A 23,845-nucleotide genomic window follows, 5' to 3' on the forward strand; every position below is an offset into this window, starting at 1 on the left:
TTGGTAGATCTCAGAACTTTGAAGTCGGTGAAAGTAGTAGGAGGTTAGAACGTAATGTCCAAAATTCTAGAATGCACGACATGGTTCAGGATGCATATGGCATGCATTCGGACTTTGAATCTGGTGTCCATGTTGAAGAACCTCCCAATGAAGAGGCCAAACGTTTTTATGCAAAGTTAAATAAAGCTAGCCAGCCCTTAAAAGATGGGAGTCCGCACTCTCAATTGTCTGTCGCCGTTAGATTGTTGAGTATCAAAGTAGATAACAATGTTTCTGAAGGGGCAATGGATTCTTTCATTGACCTCATGCATGAATTAGTTGACTCCACTCTAGAGATACCCGATAATTACTATAAGACAAAGACATTGGTATCCAAGTTGGGACTGTCGTCAGTCAGAATTGATTGTTGTGAAAATGGTTGCATGTTATACTATAAGGACAACGTCGGTCTAGAATCTTGTAAGCTTTGTGGTAGTAATCGGTTTAAGCAGACTCGCAGTGGGAAGAGAGTTGCTGTTAAGGCGATGCATTATTTACCACTTATACCAAAGTTAAAGAGGTTGTATGCATCTAATAGTTCCGCCCCTCATATGAGATGGCACAGTGAAAATAGAAGGCCACCGGGTGTTATGTGTCATCCATCTGATGGTGAGGCTTGGCAGCATTTTGATAGAACCTATCCGGACTTTGCAGTTGAACCACATAACGTCAGGTTGGGTTTATGTTCAGATGGATTCACTCCGCATTCTATTTTTGCTGCTCCGTATTCTTGCTGGCCCGTGTTCATAACCCCGTATAATCTTCCTCCTGAGATGTGTATGACTAGTCCATATATATTCCTTAACTGCACTATTCGTGGCCCTCGTAATCCAAAAGTTTTGATTGATGTGTACTTGCAACCACTGGTTGATGAACTGAAACAATTGTGGGCTGTAGGGGTTGAGACATATAACATTTCGCGCAAGCAGAATTTTAATTTGAGGGCCGCTTTAATGTGGACTATTAATGATTTTCCTATATACGAAATGTTGTCCGGGTGGATGACAGCCGGAAAGTTAGCATGTCCTTACTGCATGGAGAATACTAAGTCTTTCACTTTAAAAAACGGCAAAAAAAATTCATAGTTTAATTGTCACCGTCGGTTCTTGCCGATGGATCACCCCTTTAGGAGAATGAAAAATGCATTCAAGAAGAATACAATTGAACAAGATTGTCCACCTCCAATATTGTCTGGTGAGGATATCTGGGAGAGAGTTCAAAACCTCCCAAAGGTTACTGAAGAAGAACCGTACAGGTTTGAAGGGTATGAGGTTTACCATAACTGGACAAAACAGAGCATATTTTGGGAGTTGCCATATTGGAAGGATAATCTTCTTCGACATAATCTTGATTTCATGCACATTGAAAAAAATTACTTTGATAATTTATTTAACACAGTGATGGATGTAAAAGACAAGACCAAAGATAATGTTAAGGCTAGAATGGACTTGCCTGAGTATTGTTGACGAAAAGAGTTAGAGTTGCAGCCGAAACAAAACAGGTTCTTCAAGGCTAAGGCTAGCTATTCTTTCACAACCGAGCAGAAGCGTAAGATTTGTGAGTAGGTCCGGGACTTGAAGATGCCAGATGGGCATGCATCAAATTTTAGAACACGTGTTGATTTGGACCAAGGGAGGATACAAGGGATGAAAAGTCATGACTGTCACGTTTTCATGGAAACATTACTCCCAATTGCATTTAGTGGCTTGCCTGAACGAATCTGGAAATCTATGACAGAAATTAGTTTGTTCTTCAAAGACTTGTGTTCCAGTACGTTGAGGGAAGATAACCTTTGTCGGATGGATTATAATATTCCTATTATCACAAACAAGTTGGAGAGGATTCTTCCTCCACAGTTCTTTGATGTGATGGACATGTTGCCATTCACCTTGTATACGAAGCCCGACTCGGAGGCCCAGTACAATATAGGTGGATGTATCCTTTCGAGAGGTATTGACTAACTTTTTATTCCTATGTAATCATTTTTTTTTTAAATTCATACATGACACAATAGAAATGCAGGTGTATTGGTAAGTTAAAAAGGGCTATCAAACAGAAATCGAAAGTGGAAGGCTCAATGTGCGAAGTTTACCTTGCCAAGGAAACATCCCATTTCTGTTCTTACTACTTTGGGAACGATGTGGCTTGTTTGAGAAATAGGCCTAATCGACACTATGATGGGGGTGTGAATAATTCTTTGCCGGAGCCGATATCGATCTTTAATCGACCAGGTGATGGGTCAAAAAGACGTGTCAGACAATTGAATCAAATGGAGGATAAATCGGCATCCACACATATCTTGTTAAATTGCCCAGAAGTTCAACCTTATTATTAGTAAGTTGAAAAGAAATTGCATAAACTATTCATTTAAAATGTAAAAGCAATTAACCTAAATACCACTTTGTTGCACAGTCTTTTTGTGGAGATACATGGCCAAGAAAAAGTGTACGACCAATTTGCAACGTGGCTGTTTTTCTGCTGTTTTTCAGCTCTTTTTTGCTGCTGTTTTTCTGCTCTTTTTTGCTGCTGTTTTTTTCTGCTGTTTTTCAAACAGTGCTGTTTTTTTTGGGTGACTGATTACCATACTAGGAAAAATTATTCTAGTGACTGATTATCATGACAATGAGAACAAGTTGACTTGTCATCATTTGGTCCATATATGTCGGTCTAAAGAACTGAGTGTTCTTCCTAACTGTTTGTAACCTTAATATCCTTAATAATAAATAGAGAACTGATATGAGAAAACTGAGATAAATTGATTTGATGAAGCCGCAATTTAGTGAGCGTGTTCTTGGGCCATCATAGAAACATAGATAAGGTAGCCGGGGGAACAAAGAACAAAACTTCACTGATGGCTTTTTTCACTTGCAAAATACATGCTAGTGTTACTGGAGGAAAATTAAAAAGCTTTTTACATCAGAACACTTCATACTTGGGACTCTACCAAGGCAATATTCAGGTTAATTGCTTCTTTCCGTGTTAACAGAAGTTCTTATCTTCTGGTAAACTTGTTATGTGCCAATGTGTTGCCTTGCTATCTCTTTACTCTTTTCCCCTAGATTTTCTATTCCATACCATGAAAAAAGAAGAGAGCATAAATAACTGGAAGAGCAAGATGATAACAGACAGTAGGCTGAAGTTGAATTTCATGAATCATGATAACAGACAGTAGGCTGAAGTTAACTCTTACATTTGTCTGATATTTTGTACAGTGGGGTAGGACATTAAAGATAAGTTTTCTGGTGCTGTTGAGGCATTTGCTAAGATGAAATTTCATTACACTTAACAAACATACAAGACGTGTTTAATACAAGATGTTCAAAGCAAACATAGTAATATCTCCCATATTTCATTTTTACTTGTGGCTTGTTTGGATATGAAATTAGTTGTTAATCTTGATTTATTTGTAGACGCTCGAGAGGGGTCAGGAAGTACCTGAAGATAAAGTCTTCAAGATTACTCACACGAGGAAAGCGAAGAACGCCGATGGTACGGACCAATGGATTGAGCCTAGGGCTCAACAAACCTATGTAAGTCACTAACTAATAATAATAACTACGTTTGTTTGAACTAAATTTGCCTACTAACATTGCATCCTTCAATTTCAGACCGAGTTTCAACAACACAAGTTGGAATATTGTGCCAGTCAGCCAGTCGGGACGTCGATGACCAACGAGATAATTGCTCAGCAGTGGATGGTGAAGATAGCTCCCCCGACAAGGTATGGGACAGTTTATGGGATGCCTAATCGAGCATGTCGTCAATTTCCGTCGTTCCTTCAAGGCGTAGGTACTACTTCTGAAGGGGCAGTGGATCCTAAGGAGTACCAAGAAATGAAGCTAAAAGTTAGTCAACTAACAAGTACACTTAGTTCCACGGAGGCAAGGATGTTGCATATGCAGGCCCAAATTGACAGCTTACTCAACTCGGGGCCCTCCCATATTCCCCCGTGTCCCGGGGATGCTCGTAGGTCACAACCCAGTAGACGACGTAGGTCACAAGACAACGTAGTTCATGCTCTTGTTGATGAGGATAGTGGGGAGGAATCAGATCATGTCTCTAACACCCAACGTTGACTTTTTTGATTCGTATACTTTTGGATTGTAATATTGCTATGTTTTCTTGGATATGTATATTCTTTTTAATGATAGTTTTAATTCGAATTAGATGTACTTTTGAATGTGAATTTGATTGTAGGAAGTAGTTTATGGATGTTTAACTTTACGATGTTTAAGTGTTTGAATGTAGAAAGTAGTTTATGGTTGTTTAACTTTACGATGTTTAAGTGTTTGAATGTAGTTTTAAGGATAGTTAGAAGTACTTTAAATTGAAACTTGAGGTTGAATTTGATTTTAGAATGTGAAGTTTATGATTGTAGAAGTACTTTGATGAATTGGACGTGTTGATGAATTGCATTGTTGATTTGGTTGATGACTGTGATTGGCAGGTGGGTTGCTGTAAAAGCAGCTGAATTCTGGAAAACAAATTCTAGATTTTTGACCTCATGAGGTCGAATAGTCACCCAGATATTGATAATTTTCGACCTCATGAGGTCGAAATTGTACTCAAAAATCATAATTTCGACCGCACGAGGTCGAAAATCTGGGCACAATTTTGAATTTCGACCTCATGAGGTCGAAATCTAGCAACAATATTGCTAAATTTCGACCTCATGCGGTCGAAATCTTGCAACAATATTGCTAAATTTCGACCTCATGCGGTCGAAATTATGATTTTTTTTTTATTTTCTATCGTATTTTGACCACAGGAGGTCGAAAATTTTAAATAATATTTGCGTAAAAGAATATTTTCGACCGCGTGCGGTCGAATATTTTTATTAATATTTAAATAAAAATAACTTTTTCGACCTCATGTGGTCGATTTTTTTTTTAATTTAGGTAGAAAACTTATTTCGACCGCGTGTGGTCTAAAAAAATTTCACCCTAGCTGTTAGCGACCATGCCTTGCGATCGAAATTTTGGTCGAAAATTGGCATTTTTCGACCGCGTGTGGTCGAATTTCACTATTTTTTTTAGTAGTGATGGATTTTCAGTTAAAACATGCATAAAAAAAGTTTCATGCATCAATTACTGCAAAACCGCCAACGTTTTGCAACAAAACATTTTGTTGTAAAACGTTGGCAGGCAAACGTTTTGCAACAATTCATTTTGTTGCAAAACGTTGGCCTGCCTACGTTTTGCAACAATTCATTTTGTTGATTGGTAAACGTTGGCCGGCCAACGTACCAATAATTGATTCTTGAATTTTTTTTTACGCCAGAGAATCCTTGCAGTCGTCAAATCACGCATGCAACTGTAAAAGCAAAATAGTAAAATAATTTGTAAAATTTTTGTTGTTAAAGCACAGAATGCATGCAGTCGTCAAATCTGCCATGCAATCGTCAAATCAAGCATGCATTCGTAAAATCAAACAGTAAATATATTTTTTCAACATCAGCATTATGACATTCAAAGGTCCGTGAATCATTTGTTTTATATACCAGTTAAGATTTGTATTCTGCATATCTCTCTGAATTCTCCACTTCTCTCTTGTAGACTTCATTTTTCAAGAATTCTCCACTTCTCTCTTGCGTTCTCCATTAATTTTTACATTTGTATTCTGTTGAAAATAATATGGCGAAAAATTATGTAAGAGTTAATTTATATTGGGGTGGTGAAGTTGTGTACGAAGAAGGTTCAGTGAGATATAACCGTCGTCCGGGAGCCGTACAAAGGTTTCCAATTTCCCTCAAATACTATCGTCTACAACGTGATTTCATAAGAAAAATGGCCATAACTGATCCTAACCTTTCAGTGGTTATCACTGGACGATATCCAACATCAATTACGGCTAGGGGATTTCCCATTTACGAGGAAACTCTTATTTCGGACGATGACTCCTTATCGTTATTTCTTCGAAGTCCTAATATATTTAGCAATCATATCAGTATAGTGACACTTGACATGTATGCAACTGTTGAATGCTCTACTAATGTTGAAGCACCCACTGACGATGAGTTTGATATTCGGGGTACTACGTATCTTCCCGCTATGAATATTGGGCTTCAAAGAGGTACACTTCAACAAGAAACAATGGTAGGAGTTGATAGCCAGTGACATAACTTTGGTTGGACTATGCAGAGTTGTGATATTCCTGGACTGGGTAACGCTCCAGATACAAGTGAATTAGGTGGCGGGAGTATAGTTCGATGTCGCCCTACTCAAGTTGAGTAATTTACAGAAAGGTAAATATAACGATGTTTTTTTCGCTTAAACTAGGAGACTTCTAACTAATTGTTTCTGAGATTTGAACCCCTTGAATTTTTCTATGTTTGTAGGTGTAACAATTTTGAAGAAACCCCGTATTAACTCAGCTCACACAAATTGTGAGCAATAATGATGTAGCTAATGATCACTCCGATGAGTCAGATAGTGATATCCCATTAGATCACACAGAAACAGACGATGATCACTCATCTGATGATGATGGTCATTCTTATGAAGACATTACTACTCGAAGTGATGGTACCGTTAGCTACCATTCTAATGTGATTCCATATTTGGATAACACAGAAGAAGGCCTGGATGATTTTGCCTTCATGAGAGATGACGGTCCAGTTCGATCTGCACTTTGGGATTGTAAAAATCCTGAATTTATCAGATCAGGTTAGTATGGTGACAATGAATATTCTTTTTATTTGTTGGCCCATTTTTAGGGGGTTGATAATTTTCCTTGTATTATACAATTAGGTATGTTATTTCAGAACAAGCAGGAAATGAAAGGCGCAATGAGACAATATTGTCTCAAAGAAAAGAAAGAGTTCATTTGTGATCAGTCCAAAGATAAATTTTGGAGGGTTATTTGCAAGCGTCATATGTTGGGATGTGAGTGGATGATCCGTTTTAGAGAAATATCAAGTGGTATGTGGAAGGCAGGCAAAGCGGTTCTCCACCATAGTTGTCTCACGGATGATTACAGAAAGGATCATTCCAATTTGAACAGTCACCTAATTGCTACTACGTTGATACCATATATTATGGTCGATCCATACATCAGTATTAAGTCAGTTCAGCAAAAAATAAAAGGATTGCATACGTTTACTCCTAGTTATAGAAAAGCACAAAAGGGGCGTAAGAAAGCTATTGAAATGGTATTTGGTGATTTTAAAACCTCTTTCAAGACATTGCCCCGACATAGCTGCCTTAAAATATTTCAATATGGGGACCGTTGTTGAGTGGGACAACCAATCAACTACAATGCAAGGTGAACACATCTTCAAGTTTCTTTTCTGGGCTTATAAACCAAGCATCGATGGATTCAAAAGTTGCAGGCCTGTCATCTCAATAGACGGTACTCATCAGTACGGTAAGTATGAGATGAAACTGCTAATTTCTATTGGAATTGATGCGAACAATAACATTTTTCCACTTGCATATGCTATTGTTGCACGTAAGAGCTTTGAGTCTTGGACGTGGTTCCTTGTGTTGTTGTGGAGACATATTGTTCGTGAGAGACAAGGAATTGGACTTATTTCTGACCGTCATCAGGGCATCTTGCAATGTGTCCAAAGACATGATTGGTTATAACCACCATCCACACACCATAGGTTTTGCGTTCGGCATTTGAAAAGCAACTTCAATACAAAGTTCCTCAGCAGTGACCTTGAGAAGCTAATGTGGTTGGCAGCTACAGAGCACCAGAAGAAGAAGTATAAAATGAGGATGGAACAAATCAAAACAATGTCACCTCCAGCGCATCTGAGGTTAAAAGCTCTTCCGGAGGAGAAATGGACATTGCATAAGGACAACAGTCATAGGTGGGGGGCCATGACAACAAATGTCTCCGAGTCTTACAACGGTTTATTGAAGAAAGCTCGTGGATTGCCCGTTACTTCCATGGTCTGTTATACATTTAAAAATCTTGTTGATCGGTTTGTTGAGAGAAGCACCCTTGCTGATTTGTTGATTGCGGATAAAAAGTTTTGGCCGCGCGCTGTTGAAAAGAAGTTTGATGAATACTGGGAGAGGTCCCTAAAGCATACTGACATGTAGCAATACAATGCAACTGAAGGGGTCTTTGAGATTCTGACATTTGCACACGAAGGTAAGGGCGGGAATATCCATAAAGTCTCTGCCTAAGGGAAAAAGTGTTCGCGTGGGAAGTGGAGAAACTACCATATGCCATGTTCACATACAATTAAATTTTGTGATATCCGCGGAATTCAACCAAAGACCTATGTTAGCAAGTACTACAGTTGCAGGTTATACAAGCAAATGTACAGTGGAAAATTTTCACCGTTGGGTGATGAGGCATATTGGCCACCTTCTCCCTTCAGTTTAATTGCAAACACTGAATACGAGCGAACTTCAGGAGCGCGGACTACAACTAGAAGGAGGAATGAAATGGATATAGCTCCTGCTCGCATGGCTAGAAAGTATAATACGTGCAAGCAAACAGGTCATAACAAGAATCGCTGCCCCGACAGAAATCAGTAGTTGTTGTTGCTTGTTGGTTTTTATGTTTTTTCTTAAGTTGTACGATTGTTGTTTCCTTATGTAATCTTCCAAGAATATATAACATGTCTTGTGCCGTTTAATAATTAGTATGTAATTTAACATTTACTACTCAGTTAATGTGTGACGTTTATTTAACTTATATTTTATTTTTTATTTATGTTCGCATATATAACACATATTTAATTATTGCATGTGTTAAAATATTTATTTGAGTTAATCACTGAAATTAACTATTAATGTGCCGTGAATTTTAGCACATTTTATGCCTTTGTAACTAGACATGTTGCTTGATTTTAAGTGTTTTTACATTGTTTCTTATGTTATTTTTGTGTTTTATAGGGTTGATTAACTAAGGATCGGAAATGAGAAGTAATGCTGAAAAAACGGACAAATTGGAGCTAAGCGACGCTCCGTAACTCATGTTACGGACCGTAACTCATGTTACGGATCGTAACAGGGTCCGTAACTCATGTTACGGTCCGTACCTTTGAACCGTAACAGGGCCTGAATTTCCAGAAAGTTTTCATTGAATCCATCAGTGTTACGGTGGAGTGTTACGGTCCGTAACATGTCACCGTAACATGAGCTAAATTTCCAGAGAGTTTCAATAAAACCTTCAGTGTTACGGTTTAGTGTTACGGTCCGTAACTCATGTTACGGTCCGTAACCCTTCACCGTAACATCATCCAAAATTCCAGAGAGTTGCCAAGTAATTGTCACCACTTACGCTTCAGAAGGACGGACCGTAACACAGGGTACGGTCCGTCGCATGGTGGCCGTAACGTCAAAGTGGTCAAATGACGAAATGAAGGACGGACCGTAACCTGAGTTACGGTCCGTAACAATGCGGCGTAAGGGCATTTTTGTCCAGAAACTTGGCGCGATTTTTGGCTTTATAAATACATAATGTAGGGTTTTAATTCATTATTCAGATTTTATTTTAGAGGCATAAACCCTAGGTTTTTAATCTTGAAGTGGTTGGAGCATTTAAGGCAACAACTTCACTCTCATTCCATCTTGTATTAGTATTGTAAGTGTATTATGTTAATCTTTAAGCTTTTTCTGTCAAGAAACATTATGAGTAGCTAATTTCAATTCTAAGGTTGTGAATCCCATGATTGGGATTATATGAATGGGTTTCTATTATTGATATATGCATAATGGTTGTTGTTATTTATTCTATCTTTGAGTTGTAACGTTGGGTAATGATTGCAAGCATTAGCCGAAGCCATTATATTGACTTTTCTTGGGAAAGAGAGTCAATATTGGTAAGATTGAATAATAATGACTCGAGGTGTTAACCCTCGTTTAATAGACTAACTTAGGAATAAGAATATGTCTAAATTGGCATCATTGGTCGCTCTTCGATTGTAACTCTTTTATATTCGGAAGAATCATAAAGAGGAAATACTGCTTAACTGTTGGGAAACATTAAGAAGTTTTTAAGAGACCAAGTGCATATTCATAGAACAACCATTAGAAGTATATCACTTTGAAACCTGAAGCATAATATCTAATCAAATTGGGGAACACAACCTTAGTCTCTCTCTCTCACATTAATTACATTTTAAGTCAAAGTATTAAATTACATTATTCAACAATCAATTCAAACTATCCGGAATAGGATTAAAGCATTTAAAGACCGGTATCGCATACGATTAGTACTCTTTTCTCTCCATATTCCCTGTGAGATTCGACCCCAACCTTGTTGGGTTACTATATTTGACAACGTCCTCTTTACGCCATTAATAGGTGTAATTTGAGCGTATCAAATTTTGGCGCCGCTGCCGGGGAATACGGTTCAGAAATTACTAATTGTTGTGTACTATTCTTTAAAACTTTTTCTATTCCATCACACCTCGTTTGTTGTTTTAGTGAACTAGGTGAACATGGCAGGAAGACCCCATCGCAATCAAGGGAACCAAGGGGGGATCCAAGTGAACCATCCTGCACCAGAAGAAGAGGAGGATGAGAATGTATTTGCAGAATTCATCGATGAAGCTGATTATGCTTCTGCTGTAGTTCCCCCGAGAACAGGAAATGCTAATTTCAAAATTGATAGTTCTATCTATCCGCTATTGAAACTTGAAGGCTATTTCCGAAATTCTTCGGAGGACTGCCCACTTCGACACCTAAAGAATTTCGTGCATGTATGTTCCCAACAATCTCAAGGTGCTGTTCCTGCTGATGCACTGCGACTGCGGGTTTTCAAATATTCCTTAGCTGGCCAAGCTAGGGAATGGTATGAAAAGCTCCCGAGCAATACTATTCATACCTGGAATGAGTTGGCCAATATCTTTCTAAAAAAATGGTTCCCACCCAGCAAAAAGGCTGAGCTTCAGGATAAGATTTTTGGGTTTAAACAACTTCCAGGGGAACAACTATATGCTGCATGGGAGAGGTTCAAATATTATCTAGCTCAATCTCCGACTCATGGATTTCTAGATGCAATTCTCACAGAGAAGTTCTACAAGGGGCTAGATACAATGAATCAAATAGCTGTCAACACTGCAGATGGGGGATGCTTCATGGACAAATCCTTTGTCAACATCACCCGGTTGCTCGACAAGCTTACTACCCATAATCAAGCCTGACATTCGAGTGATAGCGAAATCCTATCATATGGTAGTCCCTCTGTGGCAGCGGTGGCCAAAGAAAATCATGAGCGAGATCATGCGTTCGCTCAATTGCAAACCACCGTGGATTTATTATCCAAAAGGCTTATGGAGAAAGAGGCCAAATGTGTAAATGCTGTCGATGAGATGCCACCTCATGCTCCCGGAATGTATCAAGTTTCTGACGAAACTTATCTTGAGGGGCAGCCACAATATGAGGATGCGAATTATGTCAATAACTCGCAAGTGGGTTATCAACGGCAAAACTACCAAGGTCCCGGTAATCACCCATGGCAAAGGCCTCAACAAAATTACCAAGGAAATAATTATGGAAGAACTGATCAGGGTAATCCCAATCAAGGGAATTACAATAACTATAATTATGGCAACAAGAGCTCTAACCCCTACATTCCACCTAGGGGGCAAGCATCCAATTCCCAGCCATGGAGAGATAATTCAGCTACTAACTCTGCTGGCAACACGTCTAATGATTCTGCAAAAAATGCTGATGAATCAAGACAGAACAGAGAGCACAATCAAGGGAATGTCCCAGGTCCAACTATCGCATTCAGCTTCCATTCAGAAGCTTGAAGCGCAATTCAGAGAACTTTCCCGAGAAGTGCATACTCCTCAACGGGGACAATTACCGAGTGATACAGTTCCTAATCCAAAAGGTAGTGGAGTGAACTCTGTGGAGAATGTACTTGCCATTAGCACCAGAAGTGGAAAAATACTTCAGGGTGACAATAAAAAGCCAATTGATCAGGAACCAATTGTTGAAAAGAAGCGCAACCTAATGTATTGGATGATATTGTCGAGGAAGAAGCAGGGGAGGAAGTCCCCATTGTAGTTGAAGAAGAGCTGAATCTTAATAAACTAAAGGAACCGGTGGAAAACCAGGAAAAGGGGAAGGCAAAACTTTCCGGTGCTCTTCGCCCTTTGAGCCAATTGTTCAAATCTTCACCACCTTTTCCTCAAAGGCTGGTGAGAAAAACAGAAGATGAGAAGTGCTTGCGATTTTATGATCAACTCAAGCAGTTAACGATGAATTTTCCGTTCATGGATGCTGTCCAAGAAATGCCTGGCTTTGCTAAGCATTTGAAGGACCTTTTAACAAAGAAGAAAAAACCATTGAAACATGACACTGTGGGCATCACTCACCGTGTTAGTGCCATTCTTTCCAAGACCACAGTGCAAAAGAGGGAAGATCCTGGAGCATTCACAATTCCATGCACCATAGGGCAGCAAAATTTTGCTAGGGCTTTATATGATAACGGGGCTAGCATAAATCTTATGCCCCTGGAAATTTATATGAGATCAGGGTTAGCGATGCCGAGGCCAACTACCATGAGATTGCAGATGGCTGACAGATCGATAAAAAGGCCAGTGGGGGTAGTTGATGATGTGCTGGTTCAAATCGGGAAATTCCTACTGCCGGCAGATTTCGTGATTCTTGATTGTGCTATTGATCAAGAAATTCCTATTATTCTGGGAAGACCTTTCCTTGCCACAGGGAGAGCTCTTATGGATTCCGAGAAGCACGACATAAAGTTCCGGGTGAACGATGAGGAGGTGACTTTCCACGCAAGCAGAGGTATGAAATTACCTAGTCCTTATCAAAGTATTTCAGTCATCAATTCTGTTGATGAGGTGGATGATGCAGTGGAATTCAAAATGGAGGAAGAATGTTTGAGTGAAGCACTATCCGCCATCTTGGTAAATTTTGATGCTGAACAAATGGAGGGATATACTGAGACAATAAATGCACTCATCGGTCTGGGGTCTTACTCTTATAAGCCCAAGAAACTATCTCTTGATCTAGAGAAATGAACAACTCCTCCAGCAAAACCATCAATTATTGAGCCACCGAAGTTGGATCTCAAGCAACTTCTAGCTCATCTTAAATATGTGTTTCTTGAAGCGAATGCCACCCTCCCAGTTATTGTGTCATCACTTCTGAATGAGGGCCAAATCCAAAGACTCATCGAAGTATTGAGAAAACATTTAAGAGCTTTGGGATGGACTATTGCAGACATCCGGGGGATTCCTTCCGGAATTTGTGAGCACCGAATACAGTTGGAGGAGGAAAGTTCTCCAAGTGTTGAACATCAGCGAAGATTAAACGCACCGATGCAAGAGGTGGTGAAGAAGGAAATTATTAAGTGGCTAGATGCTGGGGTGGTTTACCCTATTGCCAACAGTCAATGGGTAAGCCCAGTCTAGTGTGTGCCAAAGAAAGGAGGCATCACTGTTGTCTCGAACTCTAGAAATGAGTTGATTCCAACAAGGACTGTCACTGGTTGGAGAGTGTGTATGGACTACCGAAAATTGAATACCGTCTCCTGCAAGGATCACTTCCCTATGCCTTTTATTGATCAAATGCTTGATCGGCTAGCTGGAAGATCTTATTACTGTTTCTTGGATGGGTACTCAGGGTACAACCAGATAAATATCGCATTGGAAGACCAAGAAAAGACTACTTTCACGTGTCCCTATGGGACATTCGCTTTCAGCCGAATGCCATTTGGTCTTTGCAATGCCCCAGCTACATTCCAACGATGCATGATGTCCATATTCTCTGATATGGTTGAAAACTTTCTTGAAGTCTTCATGGATGATTTCTCTGTGGTGGGAGATTCATTCGATGAATGTTTGGTTCATCTTGATTGGGTGTTGCAACGGTGTGAGGAGACCAACCTTGTGCTCAACTGGGAAAAGTGTCATTTTATGGTCAAAGAGGGCATTGTCCTTGGCCATAAGATATCAGAAAAAGGGATTGAGGTTGATCAAGCCAAAATAGATGTGATTTCACAACTCCCGCCGCCCGTTTCTGTCAAAGGAGTTCGGAGTTTCTTGGGACACGCCGGATTCTATAGAAGGTTAATCAAAGACTTCTCAAAAATTGCAAATCCAATGTGCAAACTCTTGGAAAAAGATTCCAAATTCAATTTTGATGAGAAGTGCATCAAGGCGTTTGACGAGTTGAAGCTGAAATTAACCTCCGCACCGATTGTGGTGTCCCCAGATTGGTCACTTCCCTTTGAATTAATGTGTGACGCCAGTGGTCTTGCAATTGGAGCTGTGCTTGGTTAGCGGCTAAACAAAATCCTGCACCCAATTTATTATGCCAGCAAAACATTGAATGGAGCTCAGCTGAACTATACAGTAACGGAGCAAGAATTACTTGCCATTGTTTATGCTTTTGAAAAGTTCCGGGCTTATTTTTTGGGTGCCAAGGTGGTGGTTCACACTGACCATGCTGCATTGCGCTATTTGATGGCGAAAAAGGATGCTAAGCCTCGGTTGATAAGATGGGTTTTGTTGCTACAGGAATTTGACTTTGAAGTCAAAGACCGGAAAGGGTCAGAAAATCAAGTAGCTGACCATCTTTCCAGACTTGAAGCACCAGGGAGAACGAGTGATGTGCTAGATATTGATGACACTTTCCCGGATGAAAGAGTTTTGGTCATTTCCAATGATGTGGCACCATGGTATGCCGATATTGCCAATTATTTGGTAACTGGCATCGTTGCTGAAGAGTTGAAGACATATCAAAAGAAGAAGTTCTTGAGAGACTGCCGACAGTATTGTTGGGATGAGCCTTACTTATTCAGAACGTGTGCTGACAATATGATCCGGAGATGTGTGGCGGAATCTGAGGTGATGGACATTTTGAAAGCGTGCCATGATTCTCCAGTTGGTGGACATCACAGTGGAAATCGAACAGCAGCCAAGGTGCTAGAGTGTGGCTACTACTGGCCAGCCATTTATCGTGTTATGTTGGCACGCTCTTGTGATAAATGCCAACGCCAGGGCACAATAGGTCGGAGGCATGAAACTCCGATGAACTTTGTTCTTGAGGTGGAGCTATTTGATGTATGGGGAATTGATTTTATGGGGCCCTTCGTGAGCTCCTACGGCCTGAAATACATTCTTGTCGCAGTGGATTATGTCTCCAAATGGGTGGAGGCGGTGGCCTTGACTAACAATGATGGTAGGAGAGTCAATGCATTTCTCAAAAAGAACATCTTTACTAGATTTGGCACTCCTAGAGCTATTATTAGCGATGGTGGATCTCATTTCTGCAATAAACCATTTGATGATCTTCTTGAAAAATATGGCGTGCATCACAGGGTTGCCACTCCATATCATCCTCAGACGAGTGGTCAGGTTGAGGTCTCAAACAGAGAAATAAAAAGCATCTTGGCAAAGACGGTCAATGTGAATCGCAATGACTGGTCTAAAAAGTTGGATGATGCTTTATGGGCATATCGCACGGCATTCAAAACGCCTATAGGGACTTCACCGTATAAGTTGGTATTTGGGAAGGCATGTCATTTGCCTATTGAGCTTGAGCATAAAGCCCTTTGGGCATTGAAAAAGTTGAATATGGATTGGCATGAAGCAACCAAGCTGCGGTTGTTTCAAATCAACGAGATGGATGAATTTAGGTACAATGCCTATGAAAGTGCAACACTGTACAAGGAAAAGATGAAATACTATCATGACACGAAGATCCTAAAAAGGGATTTTCAGCCAAAAGACTTGGTCTTGTTGTACAATTCACGCCTGAAGTTCTTTCCAGGCAAGTTAAAGTCCCGTTGGTCTGGTCCTTTTGAAATTGTGAGTGTGTCCCCAAATGGAAGCGTCATTGAGGTGAAATCCGAGAATGGCACTCGGACTTTTAAGGTGAATGCACAAAGAGTGAAGCATTACCATTGGTGTATTGATGATGGTAAGGTCGTGGATAGGTATCGTTTGAAATATGGCTCCTGAACTCGAAAATGAGGTACCACGTCGAGCTGTGACGTTAAACCAAGCGCTGTGTGGGAGGCAACCCACATTTACTGCTTTGTAAGTAGTTTAAATTTTGTATTTTCCTTGTATTCTTTTGTGTTGTTGATGTGCTAATGTGGTGGGATTTTGAGAACTGAAGGGACCAAATAACTGCTGAGTGATCCAAGGCGAGACGCTCCATGTTACGGCCCGTAACTCATGTTACGGTCCGTATCATGAAGCGTAACAGGCAAAAAGAAAAAATAAAAAAATCACTGAAGGATGAGGAAGAGTGTTACGGTACAAGTTACGGTCCGTCGTACGTGTTACGGACCGTAACACTGAGTCGTAACTTTGATACAAAATCTGGGCTTCACTGGAAATTTTCAACATGTTACGCCAGGTGATACGGACCGTAACACGAGTTACGGTCCGTCGATTGGACTGCCAGGTCATTAATGAATAAGTGAAACAGGGTCGTTTGATGGACCGTAACACAAGATACGGTCCGTATCTCAGGATACGGTCCGTAACAGGTAACGTAATTGTCGAAAATGTTTAAATACATTACCGACGGTTCCCATTTCAAATTAAAAGGATTCTTAAAACGTTTTTCAACTCCCTCTCCCTCATAAATCCTCTCTTCTATTCTTCACATCCTCTTCTCTTCATCTTTCCATTCTCCCCCATATTTCTCTAAAAATCTCTTTGCTATCTTCTTATCACAATCCCTGTTGTAAGTTTGAGTTTCATCCTTACAATCGCCAACGATCAGGTATTACATGTCTTTGTTTTTTTTTCTTTCTTTTAGCTATCAATGCGAGTTCTATGATGCTCATGAGTAATTTCGTATAATATGCGTTGAAATTCGTGTTTTGGGCTGTGTTGATTGAGTTTGAATTTCAATTGATAAGTTATGGGGGATTTGACAATAAGTTGGGGTTGGGATTGGTATTGGTGCTGTTTAAAAGATTCGTGGGTACAAGCAATTGCTTCCCACTGAATTAGAGGGCAAATCCGGTTAAAGGTTTCATTTGTGAAATTACTAAATCGGTTTGCCCACCAACTGTTCGATAAAAGTCCCCAATAAAAACTTTAATAAAACCGGGTGAAGTCTGAGTAACCCGAGGCATGTGAGGGGATATAATATTGTTTTACAACATACCCATGGGACATTAAGTCGAAAATCTTGGCCTCGTGCTTAAGACGAGAAAATTTGGCCAAGTCATTTGTTTGCTAATCCGTTGCCCGTCATTATGTGTTACGGACTGTAACGTACGTTACGGACCGTAACATCGCACCGTAACACCGATAATTTCCATGAAAACTTTCCGGAAATTTGGCTGATGTTACGGTGGGATGTTATGGACCGTATCCTATGTTACGGACCGTAACATCGATGGATTCCATGAAAACCTTCTGGAATTTTGACAGACGTTACGGTGAGGTGTTACGGACCGTAACACGAGTGACGGACCGTAACATCATACCGTAACACCTCTCAAATTTCCAGTAACTTTTCTGGAAATTTTGATCATGTTACGGTAAGACGTTACGAACCGTATCCTACGATACGGACCGTCGACTGTGTTACGGTCCCTTTGCTTAATTGAACCATTTCAGTTACGGGTGAAGATACGACCCGTAACACCATTGACGGTCCGTCGACTGTGTTACGGTACCTGGCCTAATTAAAGTCCTTAGCTTAAATTCATAAGGTGTCTAATTTTTTTTTTTTAACAACTTCTCGTACATCATATCTAGCTTTTCCTTCCACAGGTATGGGTAAACCACGACAATCAAAGAAGACTTCACCTAAGGTCGCGCAAAAAGGAAAAGGTCGTGCTGCAAGCAAGGTAACCTCACGGCTGCGCGACGACGATCTGATCAAGGACGCCAGGCCTAAAAAGAGGTCGGTCGCACCTAGCAAGCCACCCCCACCAGTTGCACCCAGCCAACCAGACCCACAATCAGAAAGTTCCTCCTCGACTGAGGAGTTAAGAGAGTCGAGCTCGTCGAGTTCGTCGAGCCAAAGTGAACCCCAGCGGGCTATCACACCAACACACCGACCTCAACCACCCATTAGACAGCCTACTGCGGAGGAGCGCGAAAAAGAGCGCGAACAGGAAAGAAGGAAACTTGACATTCGGCTGCAAGCTATGACTGAGAAGATCCTCCGGTTTAATGTGGAGGGATCTGAAGATTTGTATAACAAGGGGTGTGAGCGGGTAAAAGGTGAGGGAATGGACCCAAGGCGGAGTATTTTCGAGGAACGGAATGTCATCTTCGATGGAATAGAAGGATATCCCGGCATTAGTGATACTATCCGATTCCACAAGTTGGAGTTTTTGAAAAACCCCGTTGGGTCCTACATATCAGTTTTTGTTAGGGAATTCTACGCTTCATATGTGGCAGCTGTATTCAAAGTAGTGAAGAAAGGGCAGCGAGCAAATCAAGTACCGGCAATGAATGAGGTTGTATTCCGGACAAAGAAGATAGATGTCTCTCCATCGGCTATAAATAAAACACTATTCGGGGAAGATTATATAGAGCCTACAGCAGCGGAAGAAGGGGAGTTTGCCTACAAAATTGAACAGAAGGATACAATCCCCATCCGAAAATGGGTAGCTTCTGTTATTGCACGGACAACAGATCCTGAATGGGCCATAGTGCCAAAGTTGACAGCCACCACGCGGATTTGGAAAAACACCCTAACGCCAGAGGCAAAGTTTTGGTGGCAAATTGTTCTGTTCCGCATCCGTCCTACCCAATCAGATAATTATTTGACTCCAGACAGGGCGGTTCTTGTGGCTTCCATAATGTCGCGATATAAGATCAACTTCGGACGACTGATAGCCGAAGACCTCCAAGAGAGAGCCACCCAGCCGGCCACTTCCCTCATTCATCCATGCCTGCTTACGCTACTATGCTTGCGTGCAGAACCAGAACCCCTACCCCATATCGATCACAGTGTGATTGCCAGCCATATTTATGACATCACAAAAGGGAAAGATGAGGTGTTGAGCCAGGGTTCGTTGCCCTCTACATCGGTTTCTGAGGTGCCGGAGGGGCCTACGGGGTCAGATGTTATACCCTTGGCTATCATGGGTGAAGAGGGAGCTGCTGCGGATCAGCCCACAGATTCTGAGGCTCCACCGGCTGATCATGCTACACAGCCTATGCCACCTCCAGCCGCACCTACTTCGGGTGGTCCTACCTCTTCCACTGGAGCAAGCCCAGCACCACCGCAGGCAACACCAGGAGTCCCACCCGAGCTTGCGAGAAAAATGATGTTAAACCGGGACAATTTTGGGGTAGTGGTCCTGCAAGCGGATCGCACAGATAGGCAGGTCAAGCAGATCATGACTGAGCTAAAATTATACACAAAAAGGGCTATTGATGCAGCGCTGCGACCGATAAAAGAACAAATGGATGCGGACCACCTACAAATCCACTCCCGAATAGATGGTATTGAGGGCAGGATGACTGAGCTGACTAGGACACACCCTACATTGGAATTGGGCGCTATTCGGAGTGAGTTGCGGTCTGTCAAGGATGATGTGCAGAAATTGAAGGCCCAGGAAGTGGCTGTGGCGACAGACCAGGTTCCTAAAGTACACACGGAGTTGGTACAGAGCCTATACCAGCCGGTTCAGAGCCTACTAGGGGATGATGACAACGAAGACACGGTTGAGGAACAACACGACGAGGAGTTGGAGGAGGATATCCCCTCTGTGGACAAAGGGAAGCGAAGCAGAGCATCGCCAGATCTCGAGCCCATTCTCCAAAGTCTTGATCCATATGCTGAGTTGCGCCCACAGAATGAGGAAGAGGAGCGGCGTACTTTGAAAAGAATCCGCCAGGAGTCCCGGTTAAGTTCCGACACCGCAGGAGCTACTTCTAGCTCAGCTCAGCCCATTGAGCCGGCTCACCGTATTTCTCCCCCACCCACTGCTCCACCCCATGATGCTGCGACTAGAGCTGTCAAATTGGGCTTGGCCCGTGAGGCCGGCCCAACCCAGCCCTTTAATTAAGTGGGGTTGGGCTAGGCATTTTGCAGCCCATTTAGAAATGAGGCTCAAAAGCCCAGCCTCACTTGACCCTTCAGCCTCAGAGGCTGGGCCGAGGCCAGCCCGTGAGGCCCAAAATTAATTAATTAATTATTAATTTAAAATTCTAAAATAACTAAACAAGAAAACATAAAGGAAGAAAAATAGGTACTAATACATAAAACATAATACATAAACATAAGCCTAAAAAAGACACTAGGGTTTTCTACTTTTCTTAACATCACTTTCTTTTCTTCTGCGCAGCTTTCTTAGTTTCTTTAGCCTTCCACAGTTCCACTGAGTCGAGTGAAGAAGAAGCACAATAAGTCAAAACCTGGTAAGTAATTTCTCTTCTCCATACATAAAGAGTGTTATTTTTGACTTTGTAAATTGATTTGATTTTTTATAATCGATTTGGGGTTTTCGTTATCAACATCTTCTTTTCAGTTTCTTCTACATAATGAGACCCTTTTGTGCAGCTATGTCTGCTATTAAGTTAAAAGTCTTGTTTGATTAGATGTTGGTTGGAGCATGTGTAAATATAAAGTACCTTTTTCTATAAAGCAAAATTATCAACGAGAACTTGCATTGTGTTTGATTAGATGTTGGTTGGAGCATATGTAAAATTATAAAGTACCTTTTTTCTATAAAGCAAAATTATCAAAATTCCACAAACTACTGTAGATACTCTCCAAATCTTGATAATATCAACGAGAACTTCCATTGTGGGTTCAATTTTGTCCTGCTTTGTATTTTTTTTAGTAAAGAATTGAAGCCAAATATTGGGTTTTCTTACTGTTAATATGTCTTGGATGTTTATTGTTACTACAACCCTGTTTGAGAATGAATAATGAATTTATATTATTTAACAATCTTCTTTTTTATCTTATTATAGGAACATCCATGGAGGATGATGATCATAGTACACCTAAAGCTAGTTTAGAGGTGAAATCATTGGAGGATGATGAACATAGTACACCTGAAGCTAGTTTAGAGGTGAATGAACCTGAAGATGAAGAACTTGAACAGAAAAAACCGAGGCAGTTAAAATCGAATGTTTGGATTTATTTCAAGAAGACTGGTAGAGGTAAAGATGGAGTGGAAAGGGCAATATGTAGAGGTTGAAAAGATCTATATCGGGTTGGTTCTACTCCAGGACCCAAAGGTAAGAACTATGGAACATCACATTTAAAACGTCATTTAATTAGATGTAAAAAACTGAAATACCACAGTTTGGGTCAAATGTTTATGGATAAACAAGGTAAAATACAGTCTAGAAAAATAGACCAATTGGTTTCACGTGAAATGCTTGCTGAAGCTATCATTAAGCATGATTTGCCGTATTCTTTTGTTGAATATGATGGAATTAGAGCTTGGGCAAATTATGCAAGTCCAGAATTAATAATGCCATCTAGGAACACTTCTGTTGTGGATGTCCAAAAAGTGTATTTCAAAGAGAAGGAAAAGTTAAGACAAGTCTTAGCTAAGATTCCGAATCGAGTTTGCTTAACTTCTGATTGCTGGACAGCAGGTACTTCTGAGGGGTATCTTTGTTTAACTGCTTCATATGTTGATGACAATTGGAAGTTAGTTAGTAAGATTTTGAATTTTTGTCGTATGATTCCTCCTCAGACAGGAGTAGAATTGGCTGCAACTATATATGATTGTTTGAAAGAGTGGGGCATTGATAAGAAGGTGTTCTCTATCACTTTGGATAATGCGACTAATAATGATAGCATGCAAAATATTTTAAAAGGGCATCTTAGTTTGCAACAGAGTTTATTATGTGATGGTGAGTACTTTCATGTGCGTTGTTCTGCCCATATTCTGAATTTAATTGTTCAAGAGGGTTTGAAAGCAGCTAATGATGCTTTGTTTAGAGTTAGAGAAAGTGTGAAGTACGTCAAAGGATCAGATGCTAGAATGAGAAAGTTTGAGCAATGTGTTAAGCAAGTGGGAATTAATACAAATTTGGGTTTACGTTTAGACGTGGCTACCAGATGGAACTCAACATACTTGATGCTTGAGAGTGCACTACAGTATGAAAAAGCTTTTTCCAGTCTACAGTTGGTTGATAGAAATTACTCTCATTGTCCTACATCTGATCATTGGAGAAGGGCAGAAAAAATAAGTGAATTCTTGGAACCTTTTCATGAAATAACCAACTTGATTTCTGGTTCAAGTTATCCGACCTCCAACTTGTACTTTATGCAAGTTTGGAAAATTGAATGCATGCTGATGGAGAAGGCACAGAATCCAGATGGAGTTATTAAGGAAATGGCTTCAAGAATGTCCAAGAAGTTTGATAAATATTGGAGTAAATATAGTGTAGTGCTTGCCTTTGGAGCAATCCTTGATCCTCGCTTCAAGTTGCAACTTTTAAGGTATTGCTACTCTAAGGTAGATGATGCTTCTGCACAAGAGAAGGTTGAAACTATGAAAAAAAAATGTACAAGCTCTATGAATATTATGTAAATAGTCAAATTGGAGCAACTACTTCTACTATTTTGTGTAAACCAACTCAAGAAAGAAGTCGATCCAAACAAAAGGAATCCAGATTATTTGATGTAAGTAATTTTTACTTTATTCTTGATGAATTCTCTTATTCATTTTGGTGTAAGTGATACTTTTTAATCAAGCAATTATATTTCCTATTTCTTCCTCTTCTTTTTATTTTTATAATCTGCATTTCATATTATAAATTAATAGGAATTTAAAATGTTCGAGAGTGAATCTTTTTGCAATGCTGGAAAGTAAGAATTGGACCTTTATTTGGAGGAACAGAAGCTGGATTATGAGAAGTTTCATGGGATGGATGTTATTAAGTATTGGAAGGAAAATGAAAGGAAATATCCCGACCTTTCAGTGATGGCACGTGATGTACTCAGTGTTCCAATTACTACTGTAGCATCAGAATCAGCGTTTAGTATTGGTGGTCGTGTTGTTACCAAGTACAGAAGTTGTATCCATCATGAGAATGTCCAAACTCTTGTTACTACAAGAAATTGGTTGCATGGATTTACTTGGCCTAATGCTGGTAATGTTTTCTTTGGTTAAATTACTATTGTTTTTCTTAATCTATTTGTTAATGGTTAACTAATTAATATTTTGTATGTGATGTAAAATATAGATGAAGATGAAGCTGTTAAGGAAACGATACCTCATGTTGATTCAAATGTGCTCGATGGTTCTGGTCCTTCTGGATATGTTACAGCTGCAAGTTGAAATGAAGTTGTTAAGCTTTAATTGACTAGTTTTTTAATTTTAACTCGTCAGGATTTTATTTTTGTGACTGGGCAGAATTCTAGTGCAAGATTTGTATGTTTTTTGGATTATCAAACTGTAGAAGTTTGGCTTGCTAAATGTTGACCAGTTAGTTACTATGTTTCTGCTCATTCTTTTGCTTGATATTAATTACTATTATCTTATATAATACACTTGTTATTAAACTGAAGACCTATAATGGTTGGTGATTTTCCAGTAGCTATCTTGCTTACTGCTTGGTAATCACGTAAGATGGTAGCAGTTTTGAATTGATCATTTTTTATGCAATTTGTACTGTGGCTGCAAATGAAGACAGGTTGTGACTTTTTTTTTTCCGTTTTTGATGTCTCAGTTTACTTTCAATTTCTATTGAAGGGCCAACCCGTCCTAACCCGTGGCCCGCTTAGGGCTGGGTTGGGCTGCTAGTTTGAAGGCCCTTCAATAAAAAGGGCTAGCCCGTCCTAACCCATTTAAATCCCTAGCCCGTTAGGGTTGGGTTGGGTTGGGTTGGGCCAGCCCGTTTTGACAGCTCTAGCTGCGACAGATCCGAGTGCCTAGTGCGCTCCAGGGAGGCCCTCCATTTTTT

General features: G+C 40.3%; 1 protein-coding gene, 1 non-coding gene and 1 pseudogene across 2 annotated transcripts; 2 read left to right on the forward strand and 1 right to left on the reverse strand.

Moving 5' to 3' along the window:
* The first annotated feature begins 1,151 nt into the window (after nt 1-1,151).
* Nucleotides 1,152-21,120, forward strand: LOC132631265 (uncharacterized; annotated as a pseudogene).
* Nucleotides 10,890-10,995, reverse strand: LOC132634432 (small nucleolar RNA R71). The gene has a single exon (XR_009580156.1). It is a non-coding gene; the product is annotated as a small nucleolar RNA R71 (small nucleolar RNA).
* On the forward strand, nt 20,203-22,521 carry LOC132634104 (zinc finger BED domain-containing protein RICESLEEPER 2-like). Its single transcript, XM_060350406.1, has 2 exons — nt 20,203-20,332; nt 20,891-22,521. The coding sequence occupies exon 2, from the start codon at nt 21,238-21,240 to the stop codon at nt 22,468-22,470; it is 1,233 nt and encodes a 410-aa protein (XP_060206389.1). The 5' UTR covers nt 20,203-20,332; nt 20,891-21,237; the 3' UTR covers nt 22,471-22,521.
* The last annotated feature ends 1,324 nt before the right edge of the window (nt 22,522-23,845 follow it).

This window comes from Lycium barbarum, chromosome 3 (assembly GCF_019175385.1).
Source record: "Lycium barbarum isolate Lr01 chromosome 3, ASM1917538v2, whole genome shotgun sequence".
Taxonomy (NCBI): domain Eukaryota; kingdom Viridiplantae; phylum Streptophyta; class Magnoliopsida; order Solanales; family Solanaceae; genus Lycium; species Lycium barbarum.